Source organism: Saccostrea cucullata, unplaced genomic scaffold (genome assembly GCF_032062105.1).
Source record: "Saccostrea cucullata isolate Sc308-1 unplaced genomic scaffold, CSIRO_AGI_Scuc_v1 ctg3184, whole genome shotgun sequence".
NCBI classification, from domain to species: domain Eukaryota; kingdom Metazoa; phylum Mollusca; class Bivalvia; order Ostreida; family Ostreidae; genus Saccostrea; species Saccostrea cuccullata.
This window is the reverse complement of record NW_026933853.1, coordinates 18,889-33,602: the sequence shown is the minus strand read 5'-3', so window position 1 is coordinate 33,602 and position 14,714 is coordinate 18,889. Positions and strand designations below refer to the sequence as shown.

Genomic DNA, 14,714 nt, shown 5'->3' with positions numbered 1-14,714 from the left:
TCATTAAAGAGTGAAATGGCTGCTGGGTCAGTTTTTTGAATGAACTTTCTGAGGGATTCCACTGGACATGTTGATGTTCCTGTAGCGTACATTCTCTTGTCCTGGGCTTCCTCGCACTTGTCATCTAGCCCACCCTGGTAGTTCTTCTGTTGCGTTTCATGGTTTATCGTTACATACTCTAACCCATTTTCATCTTTTGCAAACTTCAGGGATTTCATAGTTAGCTGGTGATGAAACTCGCAGCCTCTGCTTACTAAATGGATTGCCAGTAAATACCAGATGCGAAATCTGAGGGCAACAGGGTTATCATTAGAGATATACTGGTTGATTTTTGCAAGATCTTCATTTGGTATGATGGGATGATGCTTGGTTGATCTTGACAGGCCTTGACGCAGGTTAAATTTTAGTTTTGAAGTGAGCATCGCATTAGCAGTTTGTCTATATGAACTCCTTGTCTCTTACTATGTCAATTTCTCTTCCTATGTCTTTTAAGTGCCTATTTATTGCAGCTCGCACATTTTTCATTGAATTTTTGTGATATTCTTGTGCCTGTTCCTCGGTTATTGCTTTTGATCGATTTACGAGATTTTTTGGCTGGGCCTCTGCGTAAAACTTCCTTAAGCTTTCATTAAGAGTGCTTGCATCAACAACTTCTAGGTCATGTGTTTCATTTAGTCGCTCCAGACACCAAGCTGAAAAATTATAAGTTTAGATTCCTTTGATACCCTGATACTTGTAGTATTTTTAGTATTTTGTTCATGCATGTTCAGATGTTTGTTTAAAAATGAATTACAATTTTATGTTATCTATTTTTTTATTGTCACATTTTTAAATTAGCACTTTTATACAGGTTTTTATTAATTTTGTTTTATTTTCAAAATTATTTACAGGTTACGGATTCATTCTATAATCATATCCTATTTTTGGCATGATCATGTTTTGATTGTTATTCAAAATGTCAAAACTGACCATTGCTGTGGGTAGACATGTGATATTGCTGCTGAATGAACATTACAGTGATTTTTAAGAAGTATCAAAGTAAGCATTACCATTAAAGACACCAATCCCCCATTTTGTGTTCCTTTTAGTGGCATCAGAGTACTGGTTTCTCTCAATTTCTAGCAAATCCTTTTCTGAAAGGCATTTAAATCTAGATTTCTCTTCATTTGGGGTCTCTTTATATGAAACAGGATTTTGAATGGGTTCTGGTTCTGCCATTGTGACATTTGATTCACAGTGCTCTTCTGTCTGGTTCTGCTGCTGTAATGCCTCCAGGAGCATGTCATCAAAACCCTCTATATCTTCTTTTAGGACCTCCAGAAGTGTTAAAACCTCCGAGTTATCAGTTATTTCCGGTGGCATAGATAATTGAAAGTTTACAAGAGGCCTTTCAAATGTTTCTTCACTATCTGAAGATTCCATACTGCCAGTGCCAAAAGCCTAACGACCGTTTGCCCCCTTGATGAGTATTCCAAGCAGACGTTGTATTTACATATATACTAGATTTTATATTTAATTTAACCATGATCAGAAAAGTTAAAACTTTTGTATTTAAAGTTTTTTTTAATCAAAATACTTCAAATAAAATCCTTTTATCAACAATGCATTTCCACCAAGAAATTACGACAACATATTGTCGGCCATATTGTTTACATTAGATATATGTCAAAAAAGTAGTTCCGGCTTTCGATTTTTTATCGAAGTGTAAAAATTTGTGCCTGTGGCTTATAAACCAATTAGAAGGCTTGATTATCGAATATGCTAATGAGATTGGAATTATCATGTTGTAAATTTTGAATTTACCGGGTGGCAGTAAATACAAAATTTACAACATGTTGTAAATTTTGTATTTACTGCCACCCGGTAGGCCCCCTAAATTCAAAATTTACAACATGACAGTATACTGGAAAATAGCAGATCCAATGATTTCCTGGACTTGTTTCTTCCTTCTGAAAGGTGTTTTTTCAAGTTTGAAATTAGAAACAAGTCAAAAGGTCAAAGATCTGGCGATTATTGTTTATGTGAAAAAATTAGCTTTCTGTTTATCCCGAAAACCCCTTTACTCTTCAGGGCGTGCGGGTTTGGATGTTCTCATGAAGAAATTTAATGTAGTGGATTCCTGATTCTGGGTCCTTCCTCTAATAAACCTTTCGATTTTTTTGCAAAAAATTTGCTTTCTAGCCTCCTCCAGAAATTAAACTGTCTCCCCGAATACGAATTTGAACAACAATACCACTAATATTTAAGAAAATTGCATATAAATCTGTCTTTGTGCTCTTGCAATTCTTTGCTCTTGTCAGACCTTCGCTTTTTTTATCAAGTACATCTTATGGTAAATTTTGTTTTGAGGGTTTTAAGCAATAGATTCAAGTTCCATTATCTGTTTGAATATCTAACAAACCCTACAGATATTTTAAAATAATTGTTGAGACATTCGTACACGCTGTCGTTTTCACTCATTTTTCAAAATATAGGGTGACCTTTGAGTACTAAGCTTTTTTACCGTCAAACGTTTCTTAAAAACAGTGTAAACTACTCCCGAAATGATGTCTATCAAATTTGCTGTGTCTTAAAGTCAATCATATATCATCAAATATTATACAATTATGGACTCTTTTGGTGTTGAATATGGTTTGTTATTCACCAGAAAAATATTCATATTGACCGAGGCGAAGCCGAGGTCAATATGGATATTTTTCTGGTGAATAACAAACCATATTCAACACCAAAAGAGTCCATAATTGTTTTATTATATAGTCGGGATTTGAATAAAAAAAAGACAGTGAAGGCTGTATGACGACACCATTTTCATTTGCGATCTGCCATTGTTGAAAATAGAAAAAATTCTCCAGACTACTCTTTGTAACCTCCGTGTTTTCCTTTCCGAATTTTGCTATATGTAAGACGTCCAAATGTATCCTGAAATAGGTTTGAATAATTGTTTTTCTGCTCATATACGTAGCTCGCTGCGGCCGGTGCATGCATTGTTTTCAACGTTGTTTGACGTTATGATTGTGACGTCACAATGCCGTTGCACGCGCAGTGACCCTCCGGTGAATACGGCCACAATTGTTTACAACGTTGTTCGATGTTCTGATTGTGACGTCACAATGCCGTTGCACGCGCATTGACCCTCCGGTGAATACGGCCTAAAATCCGGTGAATATGTAGTGTTATGAACTGTTTGCGTTTGTATAGATTATATAGGGACTATAAATAGACTATATAATAATATTTGTTGAATTTGGCAAACTACGTAAGTTGTTATAAATTTGTGTTGGCAAGGATGGTACCCATTTTTGATGCCCATTATATAATTTTTTATCATTGAAATCCCTCTGCTCATTTGTCTATTAAACAGGCATTGGTTTTTGTAAATGTCACATATTTTAAGTGAATATTTCTTTGGGATTTTGAACAAGTTTTACAGCATCTTTAATGAAGCTTTTATTTTCACTCTAGTTTACTTGTTCTTTACCATTCATTTATAATGCAGTGTCTCGAATAGCCCTTGTTTTCCAGCTTCTCACAATGGAACTATGTGATGAAAAGTGGTCACATAAACTGTTATAAATTCATAAAAGTTTAAATAATGAGAGAAAGTCAAGCTTAATGTCATATGATTTCTGTATTGTATGTCATACAGTTCAGGACATTATTTATTGAACAGCCCTCGTACGTATGAACAATTTCTAAAACAAGGTAATTACCCGGTATTACAAACAAGTTGATGAAGCAAGGATATCAGCAGTCTCGGTTAAAGTCATCAGTTCGTAAGATCTATTATCGATACAATAAACTTGTCAGCGAATACAATTTATCAATGAGTCAAATGCTGACTGATGCTTTTCATACAAATTGTTAGTCCATTATTTACACTGAATTTTCGACGGATTTTCCCGCTCATGACAAGGAGCACACGGCGGGTGTGACCGGTCGGCAGAGGATGCCCACTGCTCCATGGCACCTGATCCCACCTCTGATGTGTTGGAGGTCCGTGTTTGCTCTGCTACTATTTTGTATATTGTTTAATAGACTTTTGAGCCTGAATGCTGTTCGCAAATAGCCCTAGATATTTCACCCAAGGTGTTTTGTAGCATGATATGACCAACTATGCTATAATGATGAAGGGTGGTTGATAATAGGAGAAAACGTTTCGAGTTTCATATCATGAATAAAACATCCTGAATGTAGAATTGAGTATTTATTTTGTTTAAACAATTTAGGCACAAATTCATATATGATATTGGAAGTTTTAAGATAGGTTGAGAGAGATTTATGCATACATTCCAACTTTCCCAACTGAGTCGGGATCCTCCAAATTTTACCCCTCACTGAAGTTTCCCCCGATCAGGAAAGCAAAAATTACCCCTTGAATCTCGATTTTGTTAAAAGTCTCTCTTACACTTTCGGATTTCCTGACCTGGTGTTTAAAAAAAAAAGAAGACAAATCGAAAGGTAAATACATATTTACTTATAAACAAGCCATCAATTAAATTGATATATCAGTGGTTCATATTAAGCATAAATAAGGTCTAAATAATAAATCTTTGGAAATATTTGAATGATAATAGCTGTCACAGAACCAGATGTTGCGTTTTTACGACTGTTTCCTCATCCTACTCGTATATAACAGATAAACTCAGTAAAGTAGCTATATTGTTACATAATTTGGTTTTGTCTATTACAAGTATACTCTTCAGAATGGTGAACATGACCTTTTTAGTAATAACTGCGTTCTGTGTTGGAGGCTGTATATCATTCATAATGCGCGGTAAGTTACTTTTATATATGTAGATATTACTACTAGTATATTTGTTACTTTAATTGAGTAGGTTCCATACCATTACTATATTATATATTCAAGAGTAGGGGTTATCTAACTCAAATACTATTGTATACGCGTAAGGAAATGTTTTTTAAATTGGAAGCAAAAAGTAGATTTAGTTATGATTTCATTGATTTATCCTTAGCAGTTGTACATATTTGAATTTACAGATAATGAGTCAATGGTGAATGACATAATTAATTTTCCATCATGGAGATTAAAAGTACAAACCTTTTTGGTATTTACCAAAAAAAAAAAGGATCGGAGAGTTCCGTTGAAAGGAACAGTAGTAACAAAGACCTGTATTACCGGCCGTATTTTGTACATTTATCATGTTTTATAAGAATTAACTCAATTCACTTTCAGATAAATTGGAGTGCGCTCTTCCCAGTCAGTATAGAATGAAAGCATGCCTGAACAAGGACCCCTGTTGCTCTGTTCTGCCCGTGTTCGAAAAGGACTGTTTCACCGGATGTCAGTTGGATTGTCGGAGTAAGACGCTATCTTGACAATTCAGAATTTTTCTTCTTGAATTCATCATGTTCATATATAGCCTTGAAAATGCCAGTCGAATAGAATAATCGGGAGTTTTCACTTTTTTTGTTTTTGTTTTTGTACTTTCTTTTACAAAGGAATATACTTAACATATCTTTTCAAGAACTAATTATTCATATCTAATTGCAAACATCTTCAGATGGTGCACATTCAATTTTGTTCAAATCATGACTTTTAAGTCGTTGTAAGTTGTATGACGACAAAACCGGCTACAATACGAGAAAGTTTTAGATAGAAATATATAGGAAAAACTGACGAAGAGCAGGAAGAACATAGTTAATGATCATGAGATGAGCGTTAAGGTCCATGGGCCTCTTGTTTCAATTACATTAGACTCAAAGCTTGTTGTCTTTGTTGTTGGTCATTTATTATTTTAATATGAGTTTAGAAAAGTAAATAATTTATACTGATCTAACTTATCCATCATCAAACATATACTAAAACAGATGTATTGATCGGTTGTGCAAAGTAAACGTTTTAGATACTAGTAGTTTACGTTATTATAGGCAGTTAATCATTAATGTAGGGGGTTTCCTTTTTAATACTTTTATGTAATGATAATGTTTAAATTCATACTTCCCTCGTTGTTGTTGACATTACCATCTGAAGCCTCCATCACTCTATATGAAACTTAGGTTCTTGAACTTAACTTGTAACTGTTTCCATTTCAGATTCTATTTTCTGCAAGCGGACTTGTCCTGTTTTAGAAAAGTCTGAAGTTCAGGACTGCGTTAACACCGATCCTTACTGTTTTGTTGAAAAAATAATTCAACCGAAAGATGGCAAGGATTGCTTCAGTGGTTGTATTAAGGCCTGTTCCTGATTACTTCTGTAGACTTGACTGTGTTACTTAACATAGCTTTCTGTGTAATTAAAACATGTTTAACACGGATTTATATTTGTAAAGGTTAAAGATAAAAAGTTGCCTACTATAAGCAGTGATTCTGTATATATTATTATTAGAGTTAAATTAATAGCATTATACTTTTATCCAAAGAATGACTGCACTTAAGAACGTCATTTGGAACCTTTTCGGCTACCCATTTTAAGCTTAACATTACAATATATCGCTAAATTAATATATGATTAATGTGCAAGCATATGCTTTTGAAATTTACTTCGAGAATTTTTTGTCATACATATTTCTATAATTAAAGACAATGTAATTGAAAAGAACATGTAAAAGCCTTAAATTCCGGAAATTTGAACGGGACCACTTTTGAATCTAAGGTAGGCGGAGACATTTAAACCGCGTGGTTGTGGAATGTAAACATTAGCACATATGATTTTTTCGAAATATGAATTGAAATGGAGAAAGAGAGAGAGAGAGAGAGAGAGAGAGAGACTGTGTTGATTTTATGTGCACAATTATTAAATGATTCTAATGAAAAGGGATGGGGTAGATGTATCGCTCTGCTGACCATAATACAGAGGCGACATAAGCCTATACAGTACTTACTAATGACATTGTCAGCACCAGAATTCTTTCAAAACACCCCTAATGAAAAGCATTAAGTTAAATAAGAGACATATTATCTTCAAACCCTATTAAAATTTGCGCAAAAATCTCCCATAGTGTGAAGTTGGAAGTACGATAGATAATGTCACAACAGAGACTAAAACACAATGAAATTTTCAATGAAAGCGTTAGCGTATTGAACAGCAGAAGGTCACGTGAGAAAGGTGATTATAATATCAATCATTGATGCTCAGTGACCGGTTATTTTAGTAGCTATCTCGACCCTAGTTTGGGGACAGTTTTTTTTTTTTAAATTAGTTTTGAGCTGCAACTTGGCCAACATTGTCCTTTGGATATGTTTTAGTTTAAGTTAAAATACACATTCTGTGCAAATAAGAAAAATGGCCAAGTTGCGGTTCGATGTAAACAAAGTCGTTGAAAATTGGTATGCATATGAATAACAATAGAAATGGGACAGAACTGTTAGACTCCCATCTCAAAAGCTAGTGTCGCTCGGCATTATTTAATACTTTCATGTAATATAATATACCAAAACCTGCTATTGAGACATTGTTTAATACCTATAAAACATAAATTTAATGAATTTTAGAATTTTATTTTGCGCAAAACATCGGGATCCAACTGTCATAGCTTATTAATTAAGTGCAGTCATTCTTTAAAGATTTTTGACGATTTTATCACACATCTGGAAGGCCGATGTTTAAACAGAAGGTCTTCGAGAGATTCAGCTAGTTTTCTCTTCACGGTTTAGAAGTAAATGAAATCGGTTATTTCTGATTAAATGCCTAACAAGGAGGCCAGATGACTTTACTTTAAAGATGGTAGAGAGTATACTGTAAACGCGTATTACATTTGGTGGTGTATTCTTTTTAGCGCTTTTGGCGGTAAGATGCTTCAGCTTAAACATTGATACATGAATAAGAATATCAAGAAATGCGCCACATCAAATCGACGCAAACATGTTTAAAAATCACTTTCCGCTAAATATCGTACACGCTAAATAAAATACATTTACAGAATATCAGTAATACAGTATCTCAAATTAGTTGATACATTTGACTACTCCAATTACATGAGCAAGTATTTGTATCTAGCCTCTTACTTCAACTCGTACAAAAGTGTCGAAAAATATATTTCTCTCATTATAACTAATTGTACTATTAGCGAACTTGATAATAAATGAATAATTAAATAATGTACATACATGTACATTCTTTGCTGTTTTTCAGTTAAAGGCAAGATATTTTTACCCCTTTTAAACCATGAACAGTTTTTACGCAGTAGTTGCACTTTAAGTATGCACTTACAATTTGTTGCATTACGAAAATGACAGTTATTATTGTCATAATAACCCTAATGAACATTTTGGGCATTTATTAATGATGGTTCTCAAATTCAGCTGTTGCGTTGTTTAACTTACTGGGATTTAGAACTGTATTATATTATAAGTTAACAGCACTGATACGAGATTATAATTTTCCATCCTGCTCCTGCTTGTGCATAGTTGATCATAAATAAATTCCCATGGAGATGTACACTTTTTATTTGATTTTTGCCATCATCGTTGGAAGCCGTGCATCGGATTTCGAACCTGGTAAGTTTTTTTCTTTAAACACTAAAATGAGGATAAAACACTCATTATATCAATTACCTGTGTATTCTATACCTTTTAGAACGATAGTTTTCCTTCTATTTTGAATTTATGATTTATTTTTATTTTTACTGTCCATTTATCTTGTACAAACTATCGGTCTAGTGAAATCAGTTACTATATCCCAAAAGCACAGGCACTTGTTTCAGTAATAAATTTTTGACCCATAATATAACATTATACTATGGGTTAAAATTTATTCCCGAAACAAGCGCCGGTGCCCAAAAGAGGATAAAAAGTACCGTATTTTGACATTAACATATACCACCTACATTGTAAGTATTAGTCGTATAATAAAAGCCATCCACTTTAATAAATATCATAAGATTTTTACAATTTAAAACAATTTATTTATAAATATGGGAGAACAACAACCTCTTGATAAGGTTTTTCTTTTTTTAAAGGAAATTTGAATTGCCTTTCACCTGCTCGCTATGAAATGGAAGCTTGCCTGAACAGTGATCCGTGTTGTTTCGTTTCCCCGGTGTTTGTAAATGGCTGCTTTCGGGGATGTCAGGTGGCATGTCATAGTGAGTCTTTCTTCCTTTGCTTTATTTCATTAAAACAAAAAAAGGACTTTTAAAATTTTTTTAAACAATAAAATACTTTGTTTCTTTTTATGTGGCGGACCACATTTTGACTTTCTCTTTTTCACATGAGATCCGTGGTTTTAAACCACGATAGTTATGGCTTGAATAACATTAACAACCTGAACACCATGTGATTTCTATGGAATTTTATTTAACGTTTTTATGTCTCTTTTTTAGATTCAATATTTTGTCCAAGAATATGTCCAGTTTTGAAAAGGTTTGATATCGAGAAATGTGTCAACTCCGATCCCTACTGCTCTGTTCAAAAATTAACTGAAGTGGCTAGATCAGGGAGAGTGTGCTTCAGAGGCTGCATGATGATCTGCCAGTAAAATTCTGATTAAAAAGTTTTTTTGTTTTTTTTTTATCCTGAATGTGTTTTTATTGATAAAAACAATGTCAAATACATGTATTGCCATTTGTGATCTTACATCAAGATCTTATTTGTTCATCTAGATATCTTTTGATCTCCTATACGTGTTATTAGAGATTCCCAGTCTGATCTTTCACCTATCTTGCTTTGCTAAAAGTGTGTGTGTTTTTGCTGATAATGCGACTTCCTGCTGTAAGTAATAGTCTTTGCCATTCTAAATATTGTTGTTGAACTAAAATTCTTGCATTTGGTTCAATCACTTGATTTTTTCATCATGTCCTGCAAAAATGATTTTTTTTAAAAACCAACCCTGGTTTATAATTTCCCCATACTCTTTCACCCAGGGCACGCAGCAACTTGGACACATAATCATTTTCGTTAAGTTCAGTTGTTGCTATGTTACAACACACTTTGAAAAATTACGCACTTTGAAAAAAAAATTCAAAGTATGTTAATTTTAGGACCAAATCAACGCACTTTGAAAAAATTAAATTTCTTTTCAAAGTGCGTTGATATCGACCATATTAACGCACTTTGAAAAATATGTGTATGTCTTGGTCAATATTTTTGAAAATCTCAGGTATGATAAATAATTTAACCTGTTGGATAACTTTTTGGTGTCAAGGTCACTTCAGGATGTGAAAGTGAGCGATTTTTATTTTTCCAAACTTTGAAAATTCTTTCTTTCTTAAATCTTCTACTGTGCTTGATTTTTTGTCCCCCGCTTGAAAGGTGGGGGATATTAATTTGGGTTTGTCCGTCCGTCCGTCCGTCCGTCTTTCTGTCTGTCTGTAACGCTTTCGTTTCCACACGATATCTCGAGAACCCTTTGAGCTTTTGCAATGAAATTTAGCTTAGCAACTCCCTATGGACTAAAGAATACCCCTATTGATTTTGAGGTCAAAAGGTCAAGGTCATAAATAAGCAAATTCTGTCCGTTATAACACTTTTGTTTCCACACGATATCTCTTATATAAGAACCATTTGAGCTATCGCAATGAAATTTTACATAACAACTCCCTGTGGCCTAATGAAGACCCCTATTGATTTTGAAGTCAAAAGGTCAAAGTTCAAGGTCGTAAATTTGTGTGTAACACTATCATTTCCGGGCGATATTTCAAGAAGATTTTGAGCTTATGCAATATAATTTCATACTAAAACTCCCTAGGACCTCTCTCACCCCTCTCAAAGTGCCCCGCCCCGTTTGTTTTATTAGTATTTATAGTATTACATGTCGCTATTTTTAGCACAGGGGCATGAGGAGAGTTATTGCGTATAAAACAGGTTCTCGGCGGACTCTATGTTCTTATTACATCTATTAAAACTGTTTAATAAAGGCTAAATAAATTCAAACACCATGGATTGTGTAAAATTTTGAGAATACCGAACATGAATATATACATGTATGTGACTTCAGTTCTGCATATACGTGATTGTATGTTAAGCGATTCCGTGGTCTAGTGGTATGTCTCTCGCTTCCCATGTGAGAGGTCTCGGGATCAAATCTCGGTCGATCCTTTTATTCTTTTTCTTTTTTCTTTTTTTTTTTTGAATATTTTTTTTTTTACTAAATGGGTCATTTCAGCATGTGAAATGAAAAATTTATGAGGTTTTAAAATCATCATTACAGTGTGATAAATATTTATAAAAAGAATCTTCTATACACATAATAAAGAATAAGCAATCAAATCTTTATATGCATATTGACATACATGTATTTTATTTGCTTCAGTATACATGTATACATTTAATAATTCCACAAATTCAGTCAGGGGGATCCGACTTTTTCCCTAAGCGGGGTCATGAATTCTCTGAATTAGCTTGTTGCGTATAAAACAGGTTCTCGGCGGATTTTGTGTTCTTATTACAACTATTAGAACTGTTTAATAAATGCTAAATAAATTAAACACCATGGATTGTGTAAAATTTTGAGAATATATACATGTATGTGACTTCAGTTTTGCATATACTGAACGTCATGTAAAGCGATTCCGTGGTCTAGTGGTATGTCTGTCGCTTCACATGCGAAAGATTCCGGGAGCGAATCTCGGTCGATCTTTTTTTTTTTTTTAAATACTTTTTTTTTTTTTTACTAAATGATAGTATTCAACATATGAAATGAAAAATTTATGAGGTTATAAAATCATAATTTCAGTGTGATAAACATTCCATATAAAAAGAATCTTCCATACACATAATAAAGAATAAGCAATCAATCTTTATATGCATATTGACATACATGTATTTTATTTGCTTCAGTATACATGTATACATTTAATAATTCTACAAATTCAATCAGGGGGATCCGACTTTTTCCCTAAGCGGGGGACACGAATTCTCTGAATTAGCTTGTTTCTGTTTGCACGCATTTAATGTAAACTTAAATTTATTGAAAGTTTTCAACGTCACACCAGTTATGCAAATGCATATTTTGGGTGTAGCATAAACATCAGTACCTTGGGGGGGGGGGGGGAGAGAGAGAGAGAGAGAGAGAGGGGAGGGTGCGTTAGTCAACGAATGTTTTGCAAAGATATACATAACATAAGCATTACATTCTATATACTCATCTTCTCCTTGTTCTCAATGAGGGTAAATCAATACATGTTAATTAAAACGTTTTTCGAAAGATATAATTAGTACAAATTGCTTCACTCAGTTACTAAAATCTAAGTCTCGAATTTTTTTTTTTCATGTATATTTTTTTTCAAAGTGCGTTAAATGTCCACATGGTAAAAAATGTTGATGAAAACTCTTAACGCACTTTGAAAATTTTTTTCAAAGTGCGTTGAGTGTGTCCCAAATTTAACGCACTTTGAAATTTTTTTTCAAAGTGCGTTGATTTTGTCCCAATTTTAACGCACTTTGAAAAAATTTTTCAAAGTGCATAATTTTTTCAAAGTGCGTTGCCACATTGCTATCAATGTAACAAGTGGAACATTTTTCATGTAAAGAAAATGGGGAAACAAAGCGTGCAGAATGGCAGGCTGCCTTAATATAAAATCATATCAATTAAAATCATATTTAATTTGTGAGTTAAGTATTTAATTAAGTTCTTATTATTGAAATTAATGAAATTATGATAAATAACTTCTGAGAGAAAAAAGATCTCGGGAAAAAAATTATTCTAATATCAAAAAATGATATGGTATTCATGGGATTGATCATTCGAACCCGTTATATAATAAAAATCAAGAAAATCATATGCCTTGGTGACTAGTTAACACGCTTACCACTATTCTAAACAACACCTGATTAAGGATGACATTTCACTAATACTTTATTTTTCACTTCGTATTTGTCACACTATATATATGCAATTCGCCCTCCTTGTTCACCCATCTTCTTTAAATTGTGATTCTAACACAATTTCGGTACTCTAGCTGAAGTAGGCATTAAAAAAAAGGATGCTGGAGTTCCCCATTGACATCATCTATATAGTTTTTGGAGACCAGGTTTTCCAATAATCTTCTTAAATTCCTATGGGCCTTAATTGCTGTATTACGTATACGTGAAGCTGGCATACTGTTACATATGCTATCAAGCAGAATTAATTGATTGAAAAATTAAACTTCCACCGGAGAAGAAAACTCTTGCTGTGCCTTCAACTAGAAATTCAAATACATCGTCTACGTTTTATCAATTACTAGAATTAATCATAGGTACCAATTCTTATGTCTACTCATTGTAACCCCGTGAACTCGAAATAAAATAAACAACAAAACCTGTAACATCTGCTTCGTGTTTGAATGTTTCACTGACAATAGAGGATATGTGCCAACTAACGACATAACGAAATAGTATGACAAACGAGATGACGTCAGCTTTCCCAATTGTTAATTCTCCTTATTTATGTAGTAATAATCAGCCGTCACCAGCATATAGTCAAAAGCATAGTATTTACATGTGATACTCAAAGGCATGTTTGAATTTTGAACAATGGAGGCTAATGACAAACGAGTTGATGTTTAAAAGGATTTCAAACATCACCAGGTCAGCCTTTTGTAAAGATATATATTATATACCGATATTGTCTGTAAATGATGCAAATAAGAAAGTAAAATATTAAGAATTTTTAAACTTGCTACATGTGTGATGATCAATATTCAACCTTCTGCAACCATCCTTTAATAATCTATACAAATTTTCTTCACTTAAACCACCTTTATAGTGAAACCTTGGATGAAAAAAAATAAATTCTGTGAAGTTAAAGTTATTTATTTTACTCATATAAATATAATTAAGGTTGTCATTTTCTGGATTTTTTTTATAAACGTTTGTTTGTATCATCTTCTTTAAACAACATATTTCTTTTGAAGCAACAGAAACCTTTTTAAGAGAAACAGTATCTTATTATGCACATAATTGTGGACATTAATCGAAATCAGCATGTTTAAACCTTTGGCTTCGGTGGGTTTTGTCTATGCTGAAGAGTCATGTGACCGGAAAGAAATGGGGGACACTATATGCAGCCTCTGTGGACAACGGAAAGAAAGTCGACTTACTGGTATGACAAACAATTTATAACACATTTTTGTTAATTAGGTGATTGTATATTGTATTATAGTTACCACTTCCATTTTTTAACCAAAAATACTGTTCACACAATTTATATATTGTATTATATATTAAAAGTACACGAGTAGAAAAATATTCTACATTCTTATAAAATAAAAGTTAAGATTGCAAATATAGTTTACACAATTAAAATGTACAAATGTTGACTTGTATAATTCTATTGCAAGGAGTTGCATTTTATGCCTACATGTCGAGCAATGTCATGGTCAAAACATTATCCAAACACAAAACATTTGTCTATGACCGTGTTGAGACCAACATTGGAAACGGATATGATGCCAGGTCCGGGAAATTTACTGCTCCAGAGAGTGGGGTCGATGTGTTTCACACCTCTACAACAGCATTTGACAAATCTCACAGCATAGTAGAAATCGTAAAGAACAATGCTATCAAAGATATAGGGTGGGCTGATGCCATGGATCATAACGACAGGGCCCCCGCATCTACAATGACCATTCTGAATTTAAAGAAAGGTGATATTGTTAACACACGCGTTGGAACCCACTTTGCAGGAAACTACATGGAAAGTAATGCATATGCAAGAATGACCTTCTCCGGATTTAAACTTATGTAATGTACAAAAACAAACGTTGGAAATAAAAAACTGATACAATAATTTTTGTTTGTTTGTTTCTTTTGTCTTCATGAACAAATGTCGATTC

General features: G+C 33.4%; 3 protein-coding genes across 3 annotated transcripts; 2 read left to right on the top strand and 1 right to left on the bottom strand.

Moving 5' to 3' along the window:
• Window positions 1-438: 438 nt before the first annotated feature.
• LOC134239501 (uncharacterized) lies at window positions 439-1,462 on the bottom strand. The gene is made up of 2 exons (XM_062721678.1): window positions 1,050-1,462; window positions 439-692 (listed from the first exon to the last, which is right to left on the bottom strand). Exons 1-2 carry the CDS (start codon window positions 1,420-1,422, stop codon window positions 439-441), a joined length of 627 nt encoding a protein of 208 aa, XP_062577662.1. The 5' UTR covers window positions 1,423-1,462.
• A 3,168-nt stretch (window positions 1,463-4,630) lies between these two features.
• On the top strand, window positions 4,631-6,318 carry LOC134239503 (uncharacterized). The gene is made up of 3 exons (XM_062721680.1): window positions 4,631-4,774; window positions 5,195-5,320; window positions 6,055-6,318. Exons 1-3 carry the CDS (start codon window positions 4,705-4,707, stop codon window positions 6,204-6,206), a joined length of 348 nt encoding a protein of 115 aa, XP_062577664.1. The 5' UTR covers window positions 4,631-4,704; the 3' UTR covers window positions 6,207-6,318.
• Window positions 6,319-8,231: 1,913 nt separating this feature from the next.
• LOC134239502 (complement C1q-like protein 4) lies at window positions 8,232-14,668 on the top strand. Its single transcript, XM_062721679.1, has 5 exons — window positions 8,232-8,457; window positions 8,919-9,044; window positions 9,282-9,669; window positions 13,794-13,981; window positions 14,220-14,668. The coding sequence occupies exons 4-5, from the start codon at window positions 13,864-13,866 to the stop codon at window positions 14,624-14,626; spliced, it is 525 nt and encodes a 174-aa protein (XP_062577663.1). The 5' UTR covers window positions 8,232-8,457; window positions 8,919-9,044; window positions 9,282-9,669; window positions 13,794-13,863; the 3' UTR covers window positions 14,627-14,668.
• Window positions 14,669-14,714: the final 46 nt, after the last annotated feature.